The 22464-nt window shown below is 36.3% G+C and overlaps 1 protein-coding gene across 1 annotated transcript; it reads left to right on the top strand.

Moving 5' to 3' along the window:
- Window positions 1–384: 384 nt before the first annotated feature.
- Window positions 385–22232, top strand: Chmp2b (charged multivesicular body protein 2B). Its single transcript, XM_048346444.1, has 6 exons — window positions 385–610; window positions 10560–10651; window positions 13046–13240; window positions 16773–16875; window positions 21093–21199; window positions 21391–22232. Exons 1-6 carry the CDS (start codon window positions 577–579, stop codon window positions 21499–21501), a joined length of 642 nt encoding a protein of 213 aa, XP_048202401.1. The 5' UTR covers window positions 385–576; the 3' UTR covers window positions 21502–22232.
- Window positions 22233–22464: the final 232 nt, after the last annotated feature.

Consider the following 22464-nt stretch of genomic DNA (forward strand, 5'->3'; position numbering starts at 1 on the left):
AGCAACCGGCCATCAATCTACTCAGGAGTGGGCTCAGGCGGTTCCTGGAGGACACACACTATTTTTTTCCCTCCGAGGACCTTGGGGAGCCCTTTTCCTAGTTTCTCACAAGGCCCAAAGCTTTCGCTCCAAGCAAGGCCACGTTTCTGTGTGCCTTCATCCCAGAACCGAGCGAAGAAGCCCGGGTCTCCGCCTGCTCTCCCGCGCTATCCAGCCTCCGTCCACCTCCCACTGCAGCGACCCGGAGGATGGGAAGGAAGGGCAGCCGTTGAAGCGAGGGCAGCGGTGGTGGCTTCAGAAAGAGCACTGCGCAGGCGCGGGAGCCGGAAAGCGCAGGCGCCGCCCAGAAGTGACTTCTCCAAAAAGTGTCTTAGTTCCCGGTCACCTGAGCTCCGGAGCGGGCGGCGACGCGGCTGCGGTTGTCAGCGCCCTCCGCGGGATCCGGCCTGGCGACGGTGTCCCCTTCCTCCCGCACATCCACTCCGCCAGCCCGGGCCTCCCAAAGGGCCTGTCCTTTTCCTCCGGTCCGTTCACAGCCTCGGGCCGAGCCGGGCCCTCCAGGCGCGGTCCTTGACCATGGCGTCCCTCTTCAAGAAGAAAACCGTGGATGGTGAGTTGCAGACCGACTTTAAACGAGCTCAGCTTTATTTGTTTCCCCCTCGTGGATATTTTTTTTTTCCTCCCCGAGCGGTGGGGAGGGGGCGCGGACTGCGATGCTGACTGCTGTCCGAGGGGGCGGGGCTGCACCAGGTGAGTTGGCCCCACAGGTGACCGACCCGGCTGCGTCATCCCGCGTTCGGCCTCCTCCGACCCGCCCCACCCCAGCCTCACCTGGGCAGGTCTGGCTGGCTGCTCCCCTCTGACAACACTACCCTCGCCCTTATTTTTTTTCCCCTTTACGACTTGGATTATAGGCGGTTGGAGGAGGCCCTTGGGTGTCATTAAGACTTGGAGATAGATGAATGACTTGTTGGGTTTCCTGTATTCGGTGTGTTGGGGCTTAGGTGTGGAGATGGCCTACACACTCCCAGCCATTGCAAAAGAACACCTGTGTGTGTTGTGGGGGGGGGGGTAGGGGACAGGGAATCCACTTCTCAATGAACTTGAGTATGTTCTCCCGCCCCTTCACAAATGTCCCCATCACTACATCTGTGAAACACGTTTCATGGTTGACTACAGTATGAAATTAATACATAAAAATTCCCCAAAATGTTCCTGGGTCTTTAGCCTTCAGCATGGTTATTTTCTCACTTACGATTGTCTTTGGCTAAGTAAGGGGTGTTCTATGTGTTATTGACATGGAGGTTTACTTTTTAAAGATCTTTGCACTTTTTCGGACATTGAGCTCAATGTCATCTTGTGAGAGAGAAAGTGAATGTATTAGAATGTATAAGTTTGGGGGTACACATATGCAATGCATGTATCTACTTAGAAGTATTAAATTAATTCAAGTTATTTAAAAACCATGTCTGGCACATTGCATGTTGAGCCTAGGTTGTTCCTAATCAAAGAACAGCTTCTTTGTAAGAGTCTAACCCTGCCACATAAAGAGCTCTGTAGCTAGACAGTGATTGGTACAAACACTACTTAGTCCTGACTTGGGGATAACTCCTTCCCTCCTTTGTGTGGTCTGTTCCAATGCTGCAAAATTATTTAAGGGAAGATAACAAAGACAGTATCTACCCATCCCCTCTGTCCTTTATCACAACACACAGTGCTGTTTTGCCCCTTATCACAAAGCATAGTATTTTTTCTTCTTTACAGTAATTGAAAAAATATTTTCAGTTTCTTGACTGTTTATTAATTGAGATGTACTATTTACAATACTTAGAATGGCTACATAGTATGTGATATGATTATGTCACATGGATTTTATATATGGTGATTATGAGAGGGATGTTTAGTCACTTTTTTCTATGCTTTCTGTACCAGTAGAGTGCTTCTACTTATTGCTCCAGAGGGAAGAAAAGATTTATTTTCCTATTGCTTGAGTTTTGTGTAGTGAAATTTAAAACAAGAACAGCAACAACAAATTCACTTGCATGTGAGCTCTAAAAAAGTCAAACCTATAGTGGCTGTTACCAGAGATAGCCGGGACAGGCAAAATAGGGTCAAGCATAAGTCTCAGTTCCATGCTTCCTGGTGCTTTTGGCAATCTAATGACTATTGTATTGAAGTATAGAGGAGAGGAAAATAGACAATGATGCTGGGTATTGAGGGTGTTTGCTGAACATTTTTTGGAGTTTAAACCTAGTAAGTCATAGTGTTTTTAATAGACTTTTTTGGGGGGTGGCGGTCCAAAGGATTTTTGCTAGGGATTACACCATTAATGAAAGCTTCATGTGTGAAATTTCTGAATATGAATTTGTCCACTATACTCATTGACAACCACTGAGCTATATACTTGATGTTTCCTTAAATTACCATATCAATTCAAATAATTTGCTCATTTCTTAATTGTAGATCTACATTTTCATTTTATTAATAGAGCCTTGCTGAAGTTTTTATGCTTTGTTTTATGAACAGGAAGATTTGTTTTTTGGTTTTGTTTAAAAAGTGACAACACTGCTCCTAGCAGTAATGAGGATATATATCATGAAACTGAATGAAGTTTTATATGTTTTTCTCCTATCTTTGGGCACATTGATTATTGATCATAATATCTTTTACTGTGTGCTGACTTTTTTATGGGAACTAACAATAATGAAATTCTGATATGTGGCTGCTTATGGATCTGGGGAGTAATTGAATCTTTTTGTCTCAGGATTGGCTTGAAGAGTTACATACTATATCATTAAAGACTACTACATATGTAAATTAAAAAGGAAGATGATGTTATAATACTTATTACTATTCAGTTATGTTTAATTCATTTTAGACACAAATATGATCCAAGTCTCCTCACTATATACATTGTTAGAAATTAATGAGAGGTGTATCTCAATGCCATTGAAGAGAAAGATATTTTGCAATTTAAAATTAAAATTGAGTATGCATTTTTCTTTTTACTGATATGTAAGGCTGTGTGTGTGTTATATCCTGTTTATCTACAGTGCTTTTTTCTCCTGATATGCAAAGAGTGACCTGTTTATAGAGGTTAATTATGAACCTGTAAATCAGCATATCATTAGGACTTGTCATAAATGGGCAGCTATCCAGGCTTTCAAACAGTGAAGTTCAAGGGTTGGGTGTGAATGCCTAGCATGGCTACTAGAGGCACTTTAGATGCAGATGTGTAAAACCATGCCTGGGTAAAAGTGCAGACTTCAAACACTGTATAATTTTTACTTATGTCCTTAATAAAGACAAATCTCCTAGTGCTGTGCAGAGAATTTTGACTGTTGTATCATTTCTAATTAAGCCTATGAACTAAGCAATATTATTATCCCCATTTTATAGATGAAGGAACAAAGAACAAGGGGTAAACAAGTTGCCCAAGATTACAAAACACAAGGGGCAGAGCGAAGACCTCATGCTTTTAAGTGTTATTCTTGCTATTATTTTCTAACCCAGTTTAGTGCAATCTTTATAAGTTCATGAAACTCTCAATGCATTGTTTGCCTTGGGTCTATAAATCAGAAATGCTTCTCTTGGAATTAGTAGTCGAACTTTAATTTCCATAGTGGAGAACTGGAAAGGACCTCATTTTTCTGATCTTCCCTGGACCCCAGTCTCTTCCATGGTTTAATCCCTTTCTGATCTTCATCTAAACCTCTTGAAGAAAGTGATATGTATGTTCTCCCTCTTACTACTCTGTTACCCTTCCGCCCCAGTCCTTAATCAGTTTGCTTTGCAGGTCATGTGATAAGATGTTGTGTAGATAATCACTAAATTCTAAATCATCAAATCAAATGGCAATTTTTAAGGATTGCCATGTTCATCAACCCCATCCTTGCTTATCCCCCCCCCCCATCTACTTCTTGTTTGTCTCCCCTGACCCTGTGTAAAGCTGTTGGCATGATCCTTTACTGTCCTATTTCCCCTAGATGTTTTGGTTCTTGTAGTAGTAGTTGTTATTCACCAGGTTTGTTAAAGCTTCTATTGAAATAGATTCGGTCCCCTGAGTTTCCTTTATTCCAAATAAAGGAACACACCTGACAAAAAAAAAAATTGGTTTACATATCAAATTCTCATTCTTTCTCACTCTCTTACTGTACTTTTTTAGTAAATTGGGTTTTTATAGCCAACTTGTTTTATAAGTATAAGCCAACTTGGCTTATACCTGTAATCCTAACTACTCAGGAGGCTGAGATTTGAAGATCACAGTTTGAAGTCAACCCAGGCAGGGAAGTCCTTGAGACTTACCTCCAATAAACTTCTCAGAAAAAGCTGGAAGTGGTGCTGTGTTTCAAGTGGTAGAGCGCCAACCCTGAGCAACAAATGCTCAGGGACAGGGCTCAGGCCCTGAGTTCAAGCCCCAAGACTGGGAGAAAAATGTATATTTTTTCCCCATAGAAATTCACAAAGCTAGAATAGGTGTTTTGTTAGATTAAGAAATCTCTCAGGGCTGTACAGCAAGTTGCAGAATGCAGTACTGCAGTACATGAAGAGAGGATGCTGTAGTCTGAAGTGCCTATTGTGCCTCCACTCTCCTGAATGCATCTTGAGCTGTATCTTCCAGATTTAAGCAGTCCACTTCCTTCCCTTGAAAATGGTGCTTCAAATTGTATTCTTAAGAAATCATTGGATATTCATATTTGCAGTTGATAATTACCTTTTACTTTCATCCTTAAATTTGAAAATTATTTGCAAATTTACAGGGTTTAGGGAAGCAACCCACAATTCAAGTTGGGACTTGGCCCAACTTCTAGGGAGCTGGGCTGGACCACTTGAGAGACTGGTTTGTTGTTGTTTTTGGTTGTTGTTTAGTTGTTGTTGTTTTCTGACATACCCCCCTCCCTTAAAAGAAGGCAGAAAGACTTTTCAGTCTATATCTTTTGAAGACCAAAGCCTACACTGGCACATATTTCATTCATGAAGAGCCTCAACAGTTTAAAGAGGCATCTAATGCCTTGCAGGGGAGCTGGCCTGGGAGCCTTCAGCAAGTGTTAGTCTAGGCATGGGCCATGGCAAGGTGATGGTTGGCAAGACTAGCAGACCCTCTTTTGTAACTCATCAAATAAATAGTCACCTCCATCCCTGTTTGACTGTCTTACAATTTTGAAAGCTTTCTTGTTGTTTTTGTTGTTTTGTTTCATGTTGTACCACAGGCCTGCCACCAGGGACAGGGCAGTAATGGAGTATGGACTATGGAATTGAGGTTTGGAGTGCCAGAGGACCTGTTGCCTTTTGCCATCTTCAGATCCCCAAAGTTCCACTCACCAAGGTTTTTCCTATCTTTTTTTTTTTTTTTTTGCTAGTCCTGGGGTTTGACCTCAGGGCCCCAAACACTGTCCCTGGCTTCTTTTTGCTCAAAGCGAGCACTCTACCACTTGAGCCACAGCACTGTTTCTAGCTTTTTCTCTATATGTGTTGCTGAGGAATCGAACCCAGGCATTGATGTATGTGAGGCGAGCACTCTACCACTAGGGCATATTCCCAGCCCTCACCAAGGTTTTTTTTATTACATTTTGTATGGGGAAGTATGTGCAGAAAGCAAGGTGTAAGCATCCACTTGAGACAAATTTGAATACAAGTGGTAGATGACATCCTCATCTTGGAAAGTAGGGCTAAAAGGTAAACACAATTTACATAAACCTTAGTCTACCCCCAGGTTCCCTGGAAGTTTAGAGTTGAATTAGCCCACACCCAGGACAGAAATGTGAATTCCTGTGAAGCCTGAACTGATTGACCTTTCCAAGAAACTCCCAGTGTCCTGGAGCACTGCCTTCCAAACTCCCAATCCTTTGGGTCTCACAGCTCAGCTTTTCAGGTTGTCATAGTGGTGCTGTCTCAAGTGCTTTCTCACTTGAGACACATCTCCAACCTAGCTTTTTACTAGTTATTTTGTAAATGCAGCCTCTAGGATTTTCTTCACAGGCTGATTTCAAACCAACCCCCCTGGATCTCAGCCTTATGAGTAGCAAGGATTATAAGTATGAGCCACTGGTGCTCAATCAGATATTTTTTCTTATTATACATATCCCTTGCTTTAGAACATCTCATCTCATAGTCTTGAAAGGAAAACAGATCTCCTAAAAAGTAAATGAAATGGAAAATGAACCTGACCTTGAAACTCTTTGAAGTATTCAACCGTTTTGTGTTATTCTTTCTGAATTATCTGAAGCAAATAATTAAATGTGGGTTTAACATAGGGATTGCTTAAGAAAAATTAAACTGTAATTCACGCGTTTTATTGCTATTCCTGTTGTTTATGTGAAAAAGCTGTTTTACTGTCATTACCTACTTACCATAATATGTTTTAAAGTGTTATGATTATGTTTTAGTATGTAACATTACATGCTCAGGGTTTATGACTTAGAACTGTTTAAATATTAATAGGTCTATTAACAACTGAGACTGTGGAATATGAGGTAGTTAATTTTCTTTATTTTTTCTCTTTTGTTATACAGGATTGTTAATGTATACATAGTAATATACAATTAAGAAACTGAAATTAAAATGTTTTTGATTAAATTCTATGTTCAATTTTGCCATCATTTATATTTTTAATAAACATGACTTTCTTGAGTCTAGTCTGATTCTTAGATACCAACTGGGTGTCCCAAAATACATTTTAATTATAAAATTAATTATAACAATTAGAATAAACACTAGGCTCAGCTTCATGAATTGTGTCACTTCAGATGCCATTCATTTGTCTTACCTTGCCACACAGACTGTTTTCTGACCAGGTGTTCCTACTCATTTCTCAAGGTTGACAATTTACTAGGATGTCTCTCAGCACTCAGGAGAATGCTGGGTTTTTTTCTTTAATTGCTGGTTTATTGTAAAGAATATCACACAAGGACAGTGAGTGGATGAGATACTTAGCTGGAAGAGGGGGACATAGAATTTCTATTTCCTATGAGTGCACCCTGCTCCCAGCACATTAATGTACTACCAGTTAGGAAACTGAATTTCATTCTTGAAGAGCTTTTATAACCCGGTTTGTAGATTCCCTCCTGTCTAATTTGTGGGAATAGAGTGGGTCAAATGTTTGGTCATTTTGTTGTCCATCTTCATCCTTAAGCATGAGTAGTATAAATATTAGAGTGCTTGTTACAATTCTTATTTTTTATTTTCTACAATTTGACTTTGTTGTTGTTGTTGTTGTTGTTGTTAGTAGCCAAGCTTGAACTCAAAGTCTTGTGCTCTCACTCAGCTATTTCTGCTCAAGACCGGCACTTTCACACTTGAGGCATGCCCCCTTCTAGTTTTTTGCTGGTTATTTAAGGATAAGAATCTCTCACAGGCAGGCTGTTCATGTAGGCATTGAGCCTTGATTCTCAGATTTCAGCCTCCTGAGTGGCTAGAACTATAGGCATAAGCCACTAGCATCTGCCTGTATGTTTATTTTTAACTGATACATAAACATAACAGTTACATGTAATTAAAAATTGAAATACATAATTTAAGGATACAGATGTGAGGGGAAAATGTGGGAGAACTATGGAAAGGATAGCATTGATCAAGATGCATTGTACTTATAACGTGATGGAGCTATAACCTCATTGTACAACCCTTTAATTAAAAAACTACATGGAATAATGGAGTGCTTTGTGAAATTTTGATACATGTATTCACTGTATAGTGGTAAAATGAGGTTAAATTTGCCTGACTCCTCAAATATATTTCAATTCTTCATGGTGACGACTTTTAGAATCTTTTTTAAAGCTTTTTGAAATGTATATGTATATTCTGTAGGAAAGCATACCTGAACTTTTTGCTATTATCTGCTTCTCACCTTCCTATATTTCTTCAGCTCTGTAAATACTGTATTACTTTTATTTGCTATGAAAGCAACTTCTTTTTTTTTTTAACCACACTTAGAAAACAGTTTAGCTTTACTATTTTTCTGTTCTCCCTTTCCACATTTTGTTTAGCTTTCAGTGTTTCTTTTCCTTCAGTGTTTTAACATGTGTCTTTTTCATTTTTTTTCTTTATTGTCAAATTGAAGTACAGAGGGATTACAGTTTCATATGTAAGGCAGTGAGTACATTTCTTATCCAACTTGTTACCTCCTCCCTCTCCCATCCATGAGTTGTACAGTTGGTTTACACCATATAGTTGTGTAAGTATTGCTGTTGCATTGGTTTGTCTTTTTATCCTTTGTCTCTCAATTTTGGTGTTCCCTTTCCCTTCCCTAGTTCCAATACACATATATACAATATCCAGGGTACTAAAATCAGTTACAGTGATATCAGGGGTTAAACACAGGGAAAGAAATATAGAAAAAAAAAAGTGCATGGTTTCACATGGCTTGTTGAAAATAACAACATCAATGATATACCACTTGTTTCTATAACAAAGTTCATTTTTCTTAGCATCATCTCATGTGTTCATATGTGCATAGCTATTGTGATCTTCTGCTAGGACTATCCTAGACGTATACTATTATTCCCAATTAGGGAAACCATAGAGTCCGTGTTCCTTTGGGTCTGGCTCACCTCACTTAGTATGAATTTTCCCTAGTCCTTCCATTTCCTTATGAATGGGGCAATGTCATTCTTTCTGATAAAGTCATAGAATTCTATTGTGTATATGTACCATATATTCCTGATCCACTCATCTGCTGAGGGGCATCTGGGTTGGTTCCATATTTTGGAAATGACAAATTGTGCTGCAATGAACATAGTTGTGCTGGTGGCTTTAGTGTGGTCTTGCTTGTACTCTTTTGGGTAGATGCCCCAAAGTGGGGCTGCTGGGTCATAGGGGAGCTCTATGTTTAGCCTTCTAAGGAACCTCCATACTGCTTTCCCAAGTGGTTGAACAAGTTTACACTCCCACCAACAATGTAGTAGGGTTCCCTTTTGGCCACATCCCCTCCAACAATTGTTATTGTTAGTTTTTTTGATATAGGACATTCTTACTGGGGTGAGATGGAATCTCAATTTGTTTTTATTTGCATTTCTTTAGTGGCCAGTGATGTAGAGCACTTCTTCATGTGTCTCTTGGCCATTCTCTTTTCCTCCTCAGAGAAGTCTGTTTATATAAGGTCTTTAGCCCATTTCTTGAGGGAACAGTTGGTTCTTTGAAGATGTGTTTTGAAGGAATTTAATTTTTGAGTTCTACATATATTTTAGATATGAGGCTATTGTCTGTTGTATGGCTGGTAACAATCTTCTCCCAATCTGTGGGCTTTCTATTTATCTTGCAAGCTATGTCCTTTGCCCTGCAGAAGCTCTGCAGTTTGATGCAGTCCCATTTGTCCAACCTTTCTTTGATTTGTTGCATTTCTGGGCCTTCATTAAGAAAGTTTCATCCTGTGCCAAGGAGCCCAAGTGTTTCTCCTATCCCTTCTTTTAGTGTTTTCAGGGTATATGATTTTTTTTCGAGGTCTTTGATTCATTTGGAATTGATTTTGGTGCAGGGTGATATATAACGGTCTAGTTTTAGTTTGTTACAGGTGTGAAAGTAACTTCTTTAGCTTCCACATACAAGTGATATCATACAGCACTTGTCTTTCCCATATTGATTATTATATCTAGAGCACTTAAAATCTTTCACTAAGAAAAAATTAAAATGTGCATATTTATGATCTTTTAAACATTTTGCTTCTGAGTAATAACTAATGTCCATTTTTGTCTGTCAAGCTCGAGTAATCAAGTTTTTTAAAAGGGCTAAAGATTCCAACTGAATTATACAAAATCAACACACATTAAGAGTGTATTGACAAAAAAGTATTGACAATTAGAATATATCAAAGCATTTTGTACATTATTACCCCTTAAAACAAATTGTTTTCTGAAAAGGAAACCTTAGATTTAGAGTGCTACCTAAGTTTTGCAAGATGAAATTGTATAGTAATCAAGTGGCAAAGTGTAATAAAATCCACATCTGCTTTATTTGGAACGTCTGTTGTTTTATTCTGCTATGACTTACTACAGCAGGCAAAAAAAAAAAAAAAGATCAAATGTGTGACTTGTGTTTCTCTTTGAAATTTATATGCTACTAGAGGAAAACGTTTCTGCATATATGTATATGCATGTATTATATGTACTATATAAAAATGTAGGGGCTGGGAATATGGCCTAGTGGCAAGAGTGCTTGCCTCATATACATGAAGCCCCAGCACCATATATATAGAAAAGGCCAGACGTGGCACTGTTTCGCAAGTGGCAGAGTGCTAGCCTTGAGCAAAAAAAGGAGCCAGGGACAGTGCTTAGGCCCTGAGTTCAAGGCCCAGGACTAGCAAAAGAAAAAAAAGTGTATACTAATTAATTCTCTAATTGAATTTTCTATTGTGATATGATGTAAACTTGTGACTAAAATTTAACCATAACATTTGTATTTATAATCCATGTTTTAGTATTTGACTAATTTTTAGAATACCTGAAGAAAAAATGTTTAATATGAACTCAGTTTTTCATTTTTATTGTAGCTTCATACTCTAGTATTTTATATGGCATTGAAGAAAATTTTGCCGCCATAAATTTAGGTTTCTTTTGTTCTCTTAGATGTAATAAAGGAACAGAATCGGGAATTACGAGGTACACAGAGGGCTATAGTCAGAGACCGAGCAGCTTTAGAGAAACAGGAAAAACAGCTGGTAAGTAGAACATTACATTTCATTTTAACTTTTCAAATAAATTTGAGTGCTGGAATAATTAGCTAACTAGGAAAAAGGAACATGGCAGGTGGTAAGTGGCTTACTTGATTAGAAATGACATTTAATGCTTTCCTATATTCTTCTTACCTTTTTCTGTTATCCTGCTGCCTTTTCCCAGAATTCTGTATATCTGGTTGGTATGGAATAAAATTATTCCTGAGATTTACAACGTTATGAATGTCTAGCAAGAAATAATTTTCAAAACATAACCATTTTCTTCTTGGTTGGCCACAAAGATAAAATGCTTATGGAAACCAAGAAAGGTTTATAAAAAAAAATTACATGAACTGCTGAGTGACTTGTTCAGATATTTTAAAGACAGTGACTATGACAATATTACTTTAATAGGCTGACCTAATTCCTCTTTATATATTCTTTATGCAGAGTATTTAAATTTGTTGTATACACATAACAATTTTTTCTGTGTATTTACTTTGCTTCAGACTCTTAGTTTCTATATAGATAATCTGTATTGTTGATGAATAAAGCTTTACATCTTCTTTTCCAATCGTGAAGCCTATTTTATCTCATCTTTTTTTAAAAACTAGTTAGAACCATATAATATTGGCTGGAAGTAGTGTGAACAGACATTCTTACTTTTTGTTAATTATAGTCTTGTCTTAATATTTTTATTATTGTTATTGTAAAAGTCATGTACAGAGGGGTTTCAGTTACATACATTTCTTTGTGAACAGTGTCAGCCCTTTCTTTGCTTTCTCCCAGTTTTTTCCTCCTAACCCTCTCCCCACAAGTTGTATAATTGATTTTCAATATAATGGGTAAAGAACTGCTAAATTGGTTCACCTTTGCCCCATCATTTCTATGCTCCCTGTTTACTCTCCCCCAAACACATCAACTTACACAGAAGATGACGGGTACAGAAAACAAAAACACTGACAAAGGAACAAACAAAAAAATCACACAAAAAATAACTTCCATTTCTTGGAGTTTGTTTTGATAAAGATGATGATGATGATGATGATGATGATGATGTCAGTTGTGGGTCTTGAACTCTGGGCCTAGGCGCTGTCCCTGAGCTCTTTAGCTCAAGGCTAGAGCTCTACCACTTGAGCTACAGCTCCACTTCTGCTTTTCTGGTAATTAGAGCTAAGAGTCTCATGGACATTCCTGCACAACCTGGCTATGAACCGTGATACTCAGATCTCAGCCTCCTGAGTAGCTAGGATTACAGATGTGAGCCACCAGCACCCGGCTTTGGATAAACATTATTTCATACGATGATATGCACATAGCCATTGAGCCTTTGTGAGCTTCTCCTAAGAATATCCTCCTTTGGTCTCATTGTGTCAATGTCTACAGTCCTGTATAATTTATCAGGTCAAAGTATATATATATATATATATATATATATATATATATATATATAGTCATTTACCATCCAGTGTGTTTACTTGTAAGTTTATCAGCATATTTTTGTTACAAGTGAGGGAAACTAGGCACCCTATGTTTCTTTGGGTCTGGCTCATTTTGTTCAATACAATTTTTCCCAAGTCTTTCCATTTCCTTAAGAATGAAACAGTATCATTCTTTCTGATAGAAGCGTAGAATTCATATATATATATATATATATATATACACACACACACACAGACATACACACCACATTTTGTTGATCCATTTGTTCACTGAGGGGCATCTGGGTTGATTCTAAATCTTGGCTATGATAAACAATGCTACAGTGAACTTGCTTGTCCTGTAAGCCAGCTTTACTTTTATGTTGCAAATTGGTTTCTTGAAATTATATCTAATTGAGTTTGCCATTTTGTCTACACAGGTATTTTTTTTTCAATTGAGATCTATCATATACCATTTGGTTTAATGTAATTATTGTATTATTAGCTTTAAATATGCCATTTCTCTATTTTCTTTGTTTTCCCTGTTTACATCTGTGTTTCTTCTTAGTATTTTCTTCTGGCTTCTGTGTGTGTTCTTCTTTGTAGGCTTGCTTTGCATTCATGGGTGCATGTACCAGCTGTTGCTTTTCCATAACTGTGTTAATCCTCACCTTCAGTTACTTGTGCTCTCTATGGGAGCATCTTTCCTCTTCAGTAAACAGAACACGTTGTGCCTGTTGGATTTGTTCTTCTGAAATAATCACTGAAGAGTGCTTCAGTGTTGTTTTTATTTGTGTGTGTGTGTGTTCGCACACACATGCACATGTGCACAGGCTAATACTGAGCCTTGAACTCAGGGCCCAATGCTCTCACTTGACTTTCTTGTTCACACAGTGCCCACTCTACCACTGGCAGCATGTCTCCAGTCCATGAGGACTTCCTCCCCATGTTACTCATGTCTTTTTGTTTCTCTTCTTAGGAATTAGAAATTAAGAAGATGGCCAAGATTGGTAATAAAGAGGCTTGCAGGGTTCTAGCCAAACAGCTTGTACATCTACGGAAACAGAAAACTAGAACTTTCGCTGTAAGTTCCAAAGTGACTTCTATGTCCACACAAACAAAAGTAATGAATTCCCAAATGAAAATGGCTGGAGCAATGTCTACCACTGCAAAGGTATGCTTAATCCTTATATCCACACATTCTTGAGTTTATTAAAGTGATTTAAGTATTAGTATTTTTAAAAGGCAAAAGATTTATGTGAATGTATATGATTTACATGGAGAGAAACTAGTGCTGATATTTAAATTCGGTATTAAAACACCTTCTGGTATATATGTGGTACAGAACCTTTAATTACTAGTAAACTGAGTAATAATACTAGGTATCTCAGGTAATTACCTCTAAATTCTCTATTTGTACATGTTAATGTAAAGTAAGGACAGTTCCATTTTCCACAAGTTACATGTGACTTCTAAGTTTATTACATGGATTTAAAATAGCATGTTTTTCCATAAATTCTGAGAAGATTTTGGATATAAACTACTATAAATGACTACTGATGAGTAAACATGTCTTCTTGATTTATTTTTATAAATGTTTAGTAGGGCACATGAATATCAGCAACCGATTTTTTTTCTTGGCATTTTTCAGGAATTTATATTTAACTTAATTTCCTTGTTTTATAGTCAGTGTTTCTATCATACATTTGAAAGGACTCTGAACCTTTCAATCATTTAATAAATATCAAGCTCTTCATGTGTATCATGTACTATGAGTAAAACAGAAGAAGTTTAATACAAAGGCTTTGCTTTCACAGATTTTACATTTCATTTGGGGGAGAGAGGAGCATAAGTTTTTTTTTTAAAGAAAAGTAACAGTTATACACCCAGCTGTTGCTATGCTTTGTTAAGTTGTGTGTATCTTTGGATAGGTTGATATAAAAGACTGCAGCAAATCCAAGTCTGAACAGTTTTACCAGGTGTTAGATGTAGGGAAAGGAGAGTGACTAGGAAGTGCTAAAAGAATAAATGGTAAAAAAAAAAAAAAAAAAGAATAAATGGTATAAAAGTATTTTCAAAAACCAGTATATTGGCTTGTGCCTATAATCTAGCAAAAAATGGTATTTATGGTTGATTTTTATTATTCGCAGTAGTGTTGTGCTGCAAAGTCAGGAACCACAGAAGAGCAAATACTGAACATTGCTTCTATGACATGTTGGTTAGGCTTCTGTGAAGCTATTGTTCATCCTTTCTTCAACAAAACTAATGTGTGTGTGTCTGTGTGTGTGTGTCTGTGTGTGTATATGCGTGTATGCGTGTGTGTGTTTTCATACTAGGGCTTGAACTCAGGGCTTGACCATTGACTCTGAGCTTTTTGCTCAAGACTAGCACTCTAGCACTTGAGCCATAGATCATTTCTAGGTTTTTTTGGTAACTAATTGGAGGTAAGTGTCACTTTCCTGTCCAGGCTGACTTCCAGCCACAGTCCACAGATCTCCATATCCTTAGTAGCTAGGATTACACGTGAGCCACTGGTGCCTGGCTTCCACATTGCTTTTCTCTGTGTTTCTGTGTAAAGATATCATATAGTAGTATAACGTTATGGCCCTTAGCACTATACTTTATAATTGAATGGAGCTTATCTAAATTATTTTATCCACAAGTCCCATCATGCCCTCCTTTCACTTAGAAACACCATGCAGCACATTAATATTACCTGTGTAAAAGCAGGAAAGTCACCAACAAGAATAAGAAAGTACAGCATTAACAAGACTGCAAAAAGGACGCCCGTTTACCATATAGGAGCTAATAGGAAGTAGGAGAATTTGGTATCTTGCCTTGTTTGAAATGTGCATGTTGGATGACTCTTGTACCTCTACTCATATCACTAATGAATGTTAGGTACTGAAAGCATAGTTTAGAGATTACAGTTAAATTTTAGCAACTAGGCAAAGTCAGAAACATGGAATCCAAAAGATGATGACAATCAGCTATTACCACTGTCTAGACTATAAAAAACATGAAAGTAGAATGTCTTTCTCTTACGAAATATCACAAGTATAGTAACACATTATATACTTTTAAAAGTAGTGTTTTAGAATGATTTTTGTTTTCTCAGTTTATCTGCTCTTGATGATTTCTAGTCTTTATAGTTAGTCTTTAAAGTACACAATTAAGGGCAGAAAGCATTTACCCCTTTTCCAGATGATCAGAACTCAAATATCTTTCTAATTGGGAAAAAGATCCTGTCTGAAAGTTACATAGCTAGTCTTGGTAACTATAATAGTCTTGAAGGGGAGATTACTCATAGATTTACTAGTAGGTTAAGCAAAAGTATCTGATATACTCGTGCTATGTAGAAGGTACATACCTGAATTGGAATTCCTAGGTAAATTGTTATAAGTGTGGTAACTCAGCCTAAATATTCTCTCAATCCTTTTAGAGTAACTATAATGACTAGCAATAATACATAGAAAGCAAAGCCAAGCTGGGTTTCAGCCTTCCTGTAGCTTACTATCAACTTTAGGAGTAGCCCATGTAAGAGCCAGTGTGTGGAGGGTTAGATTATGAACTTTGGTTCCGATCTTCTTTCACTCAGCAACTTGAGTGAAGTATTGAGACTTTTTCTGCCTCCATTCTCCATATGTAAAGGACGGGTCCTTGCTTACAATATAAATGTATAGCCACAGCTACTCTGCTACCTTCATCAGTATTGTTACTGGTATTATTTATAACAATAAAGTAAGTTGAAATTTAAGTAATAAAATTAAATCAATAACTAAATTCACATCTCTAGGTGATGAGATTTTACAAAGATATTTGTTCTAATCAGGTGTGCTAGCGACTACTTCCCTAAGAAACTGATATATAAACTGAAAGCTGAAGTATTAATAGTGAATGCTAGTGGAAAGGACCATTCCAGATGAGAGAGAAAGAAGTAAAAGCCCTGAGCTAGAGCAGCACATTTAACAAGATAAAAGATCAGGTTGCCTAGAGGGCAATGGTAACAGATTAGATTGTCTAATTAGGGAGGTTCCAGTTGCTGTCAGACAAATTATAGAATTTGGCTATTAACTCTAGAGAGACACTGGGGAGTTTATTTGAGGCTATTATGCTATCTATATACCAAATCAACTATATAATACGTGTGTGTGTGTGTGTGTGTAATATATCTTACTTGCCATATTAGACAAAAGTAATGTCTTTAAATATGTAAATGTTTAAGGACTCTACATATATTTTTGCAAAACAATTTTTATTGCTATTCACCATAGTAATAGTCCTACCTATGTGTGTTGGTATATCCTCTAATCCTTTTTCATTTAAACATTAGAATTTTAATGACAATAATTAAATTTAAAATTCTTCTTAGCTTAGACATTACCTACTTGCCATATTCATAGGTGAATTTATTTTTCCCATTTGAGTAGCAATAAGTTTTATGTTGATAATGTTTTTTACTGCTCCATTTTTGCCTACTGTTGTGAGATGTCTCACACTGGACTTTATTATGTAGATATTGAGCAGATGGTTTTTAAATGAATATTTCATGTTTTTCTAGAGTACTTAACACTCTGTGTTTTATTATGACAGCATGCATATCTTTTTAAAGCCTATCTGTATTTGATATATTCCCTCTAGACTTATTCCATAGCAAATTTTTCATAATTATGTAACTACATGAATATCTTTTCATACATTTAAAGACAATGCAAGCAGTGAACAAGAAGATGGATCCACAAAAGACATTGCAGACAATGCAAAATTTCCAGAAGGAAAACATGAAAATGGAAATGACTGAAGAAATGAGTAAGTTTAAGAAGTTGTAATAAAATGCAATTTGCTCATGTTTGAATTAACCAACTTCATTTACTAGAAACTTCTTATTCTTATCTGAAAGGACAGAGATGAAATGAAAAATGATAAAGTAGTTGTTGGTTACATATGCAAAACAACTTATAAATAAAATAACTCTTCCTTAAGTAGTTTCAAAGTCTTATCGACTTCCAAACTGTAGATCTGTTGGTATTGGAAGTAGTGTAAATGGACCTCTTTCTGTTGCTTTTTTTCTCTCAAAATAACATTTATATTTAGTTTTCTTCCTTTTTCATTTATACTACCTACATGTTGTGGTAGAAAAATGGTGAATAAAATGAAAGAGCATATAGAATTTATCTGTACACCACCTAGATCTTGTAACTTTTTTCTTGCCAGAACTGGGGCTTGAACTCAGGACCTGAGCACTGTGCCTTGCTTCTTTTTGCTCAAGACTAGCACTCTACCACTCCACTTCCAGCCTTTTCTGTTTATGTGGTGCTGAGGAATCGAACCCAGTGCTTCATGCTAGCTAGGCAAGCACTCTACCACTAAGCTACATTCCCAGCCTAGATCTTGTAACTCTTAATGTACATTTGTACATTGTACATTTACTACATTTTTTTCATATTTATAAAAGTGACTCCATGTTACATGTACAATCTTGAATCTTATTTTTACCTTTCAAAAACATTGCATAGCCAACTCATGACTTAGAATTTTCAGAAGTTTTTTAAATTGGTTTTTAGTATTGCATATTAACAGTGAATGTTCTAAACCATCTTATATAAATGATAGCGTTTTCAGTCATTAAAAAGAGCTTTAAGGGGAAGACATTTTCAAAATGAAGGCATGAACCAAACTAGACACTTTTTAAAACCATCAAGGTGCATATATTACTACATATAGTTCCCAAAAGAAAAAAAAATTCTTCAGTACTGTGTTTAAACTCAGGCCCTTGAACTTAGGAGACAGGCACTCTGCCACTTGAGTCATGCCCCCCAGCACTTTTTGCTTCAGTTATTTTTCAGTTAAGCTCTTCTGCTTTTTTCCCCTGGGGTGAACTTCAGACCCATTATGCTTCTACCTCTATCACATAGATGGAATTATGGCATGTGTGACCAAACCTACCCTTATTATACCATGATTTTAAAAAGATGTCTACTTATTTCATTGTCTGGCTTCTTAAATCTCCTTGGAATATTAACAGCTTTATAATGTTTTTGGATTCCTACTACCAAACTCCCCAGAAAAATCACATGAGTACACCTTTTATAAGTAATGAGAGTGAACCCTTCACAGGATCCTGATTGATATCATTTATATTATTGTCTTGAAAAGGTATCTTCCTCATTGCTTTGTCACAATGTAGTGATATGCCAGTTTACTTCTCCTTATTAGCTATCATTTCTAGCATTTGGGTATAAAAAATAGTAACTATTTAAAATGTTAGGATTGCCATAATCACTATAGTAACAATGCAAATATTAAAATAAATTCTAGTATTTCATTTCAGTTTATCTTTTTTTCTTCTACAGTATATTAATAATATATGAACTATCTTTGGGAATTCCAGAAGTTGTGTAATTTCTACTGTTTGTCCTTATTTTGAAAACTATGATTTTTCAAGACTCTTGAAACACTGAAAAATTTGAGTAGCTGAAAGATATGTCACTTGTGTAATGATCAGAGTATCTATCATGTTCATGTGGTTTCCATGTGGCACAAGTGTGAACTCATGTTAGCAGAATTGACTGTTCCATTAAGCTATAATGAAAAGTATCAGTAAGCCCTTACTTAATCATATACCGTTTATATCTTTCACAGTTGTTCCAATTTGTATTTTAGTAATTTGAAAACCAGTATGAAATAATAGTAGTCATTTTTATTTATTTTTTTCAAAACTTTCACTCAAAGATAGATTCTAAAGTTAAGTAAACATTTTTTTTCAGCAGTGTTATTCCAAAAATTACATTCACGTTTTGGAAGCAAGATCTTTGGGAAATACTTATTATGTCTTTGGTTAGTTAAACTTGTCCTGAGCATGTTCTCTACTAATTCCTGATTGCATTTGTGTGGTTGTTCTCATGTATTTACGTCTTTGATCTTCATTCAATTTTACAAGCTCTGACTTTGCTCCTGATTTCACTGCCATCCAGATCACATACTCCTTAGTTCACTTTCCAGTGCTTACCACTGGAGTATGCTCATCAAATGCCTTCAGGGCCTCCTGCTGCTCATACAGTCAACACACCAGAATCACGCATCAAAAAGTTTTGGCCAACCATTTTTATTTTACCATTAACAATACAAACACCACAGTGGTAAAATGGCAAATGCCTCCTCCTGCCCCCAAAGTTTCATGAACATTAAATGAAGTAATAGTTTTCTTTATGTGTTGTTTTATTAAATGTTTTGCTTTATTTCTTCAGAAATATTGTTCTATATTTTATTTCTTATCCAAAATCTGCCTTTTTCATACCTAGTTTATTCTACTAAAGTAACAAAATAATCAATTTCTAAATCATGCTCATACAAACTGGGTAGTATAACCAATATCAAGCTTTGTGACTAATGTCAAAGATGCATAGACAAAACAGAGAGATGACTAGAAAATGAATTGGATTATGAACTGTTTCTAGTGCATTCACTCCCAGATGGTCACTTACCTTATGTGACATTTTCCAGAGTCATGGCTCATAAGCCCACAGATTGTGAGTTAACTATTGTAGTACCAAGCCAGGAACACCCCATAGACAGAGACTGTTTCAACAACAGATTATTTGGCCTTATACTAGGAGCCCAAATATCATCATGGACACAAAATCAGACTGGTTATATATCCTGCTTTTTCTGTCATTCCCTATGAATATTCATTCAGAGGAGCCACTTTTGTAGGGTAGCTGCTTTTTTTTTTCTTTCTAGCTATTTTCCATTTACGCACCTTGAATAACAACCAAATGGAAGGACATACTCTTCCTGTGTATTATGTCCTTTTTGCCTCACCAGTCTCTTATCTATCTCTACCTGATGAAGTCGTACACAGGTTAGATCTTGTACCACTCTTACAGGTTCCTTCCCAGCTAAATATAACAATTTTTCTCTGAAACACTACAAACATATATTTTTGACTTACCAAAATATATTATTTCCTGATTTCTAATCAAGAATAAACCACCCAATCACTTCATTTTTCTCTACCTATTCTTTTATTGTGTTTGACCTGCATGCCAACCAGGTGACTAGTTTCTAAGGTAAATAGGACATAATCCTAGGTCTTAAAAAAATCTCATTACCGGGCTGGGGATATAGCCTAGTGGCAAGAGTGCCTGCCTCGGATACACGAGGCCCTAGGTTCGATTCCCCAGCACCACATATACAGAAAATGGCCAGAAGCGGCGCTGTGGCTCAAGTGGCAGAGTGCTAGCCTTGAGCGGGAAGAAGCCAGGGACAGTGCTCAGGCCCTGAGTCCAAGGCCCAGGACTGGCAAAAAAAAAAAAAAAATCTCATTACCCTACCTCACCGCAATGCCTTCTATTCACAGTAAATACTTCAGAGATCATTTGGGGACAGATTTAATACAAATATTTAATCTTGAACTATATAAACATTACCTATATGTTTTGTATAAATTTAAGAAGTATGAAGATAAGATTTTGAGCATACGAAGTGTAAATTGTCTCCCAAATATTAAAGGGATATTTGATTTTTGCATGCTTTTTCTTGATTAGCTTTCTTAACTGCTAGCTAAATGGATTCAGTTACGCATTTTAAAACTTTAAACATACAGTTTTGAATATCACATAGGACTTATGTGATAAGTTTTTTTTAATTTAATTTTATTTTGGTGCTGAGATTGAATGCTGGTTTTAAACATAATGCACTTTTTAAAAAAGAATTCATTTGGTGACTAAGAAATATACTTAACAGTATACTTCACTGACATAGAAAGTAACTTTTATAGTTTATTCACTCAGGTAAATTTATCTTCTACAATATTAAAATATATGCACTGGTAACAAACAGTACAAGAAATGTATCCAATGCCTAATGTATGAAACTGTAACCTCTCTGTACATCAGTTTGATAATAAAAATTTGAAAAATAAAATAAAATATATGCACATAGTTTGACTACCTTCTGAACTGTAAACTTAACCTGAAATCTGCTTAAAAGTAACTTCTTTGCTATATTTCTTTCCTTCCTCCAAGTAAATGACACACTTGATGATATCTTTGATGGCTCTGATGATGAAGAAGAAAGCCAGGATATTGTAAATCAAGTTCTTGATGAAATTGGAATTGAAATTTCTGGAAAGGTATGAATAATCACTTGCTTAGGTGAAAATAGTCTGTACCACTTTTGTTACAATTGTTTTTAAGTTATCCTTTCATATTCCTTGCATGGCTTTATACTTGTTCCAGAAGTAAATTACTTTACAGCCTCCTCTTTGTATCCTAGTCCAGTTGGTTGCTAATGCACATTCTCTCACTTTTTGCTTCACAATAGATGGCCAAAGCTCCATCAGCTGCCCGAAGCTTACCATCTGCCTCCACATCAAAGTCTACAATCTCTGATGAAGAAATCGAAAGGCAACTTAAAGCTTTAGGAGTAGATTAGTCAAAAAGCCAAAATATTTTTCACTTACTTATTTAGTGTAAAGGAAAAACAGAGTGCCGATTCACATTATTTTGTAAAGATAAAAGACCAGGAGTAAACAGTTGGTTCCTCACCCATGGCTATTTTGAGTCTTTTGCCAAAGAATGACAATGATGCAAAAATGGGAACAGTTTGGATTTTAATTAGAACTATTTAGGAGTGATGATGTGTAAAAAGTTGACTCTTCCCCGCATGACATAGAGAAATCATATTCATTACTTAGTGTCACTTTGTGTTCTAAATCTTTTTTACATTGAATCCAAAATTCATAGGCACCAATTTAAAAAGACTCGTAAGAATATTCAAAGTATATCATTAATTCTGTATCTGTTGCTTGTCCTTTGTAAGTGATTATGTGTTATGACAATAGGCAGTTCAGCTGCCAAATTATTTTTAAATGATCTAAAAGAAGAGTGCTATATTAACATCTGTCTTAAAAACTGTCAGAGCTTTTCTTTTCTTCTATTTCTTTTTCCTTTGGGAGAACATTCTAGTTGGTAAAGTTTATTACCTTTCAAAGTGTGCTTGGCACCTGCCTTAAATAATACAAACATATTGTACACGTCTTTAAATTATTTTAACGGGCAGAAAAGAAATACCTTGTAAGCTAAAATTGAAGCTTTTTAAAACAATTACCTAGGCTTTCTTGTAAAGCTTAGAAAATGAGTTGAACACAATTAGCAAAAACAGACCAAAAAAAACCCCCAAAACCCTGCATTGGTAATATTTTATTGAAATGAAACTGTATTTTGGTCTTTCTTCCAAGAACTGAGATTTTTGTCCATATGAGCGATAATCACAATATCTATGTAATTTTGCTTTGTATTAATGTACATTTTATTCTCTTTAAATTGCACCATTATCCTTAATTCCTTCTACCATGACAATACTTGATGGAAATTTTTAAATAAACACCTTTTTTTT

Source organism: Perognathus longimembris, chromosome 5 (genome assembly GCF_023159225.1).
Source record: "Perognathus longimembris pacificus isolate PPM17 chromosome 5, ASM2315922v1, whole genome shotgun sequence".
Taxonomy (NCBI): domain Eukaryota; kingdom Metazoa; phylum Chordata; class Mammalia; order Rodentia; family Heteromyidae; genus Perognathus; species Perognathus longimembris.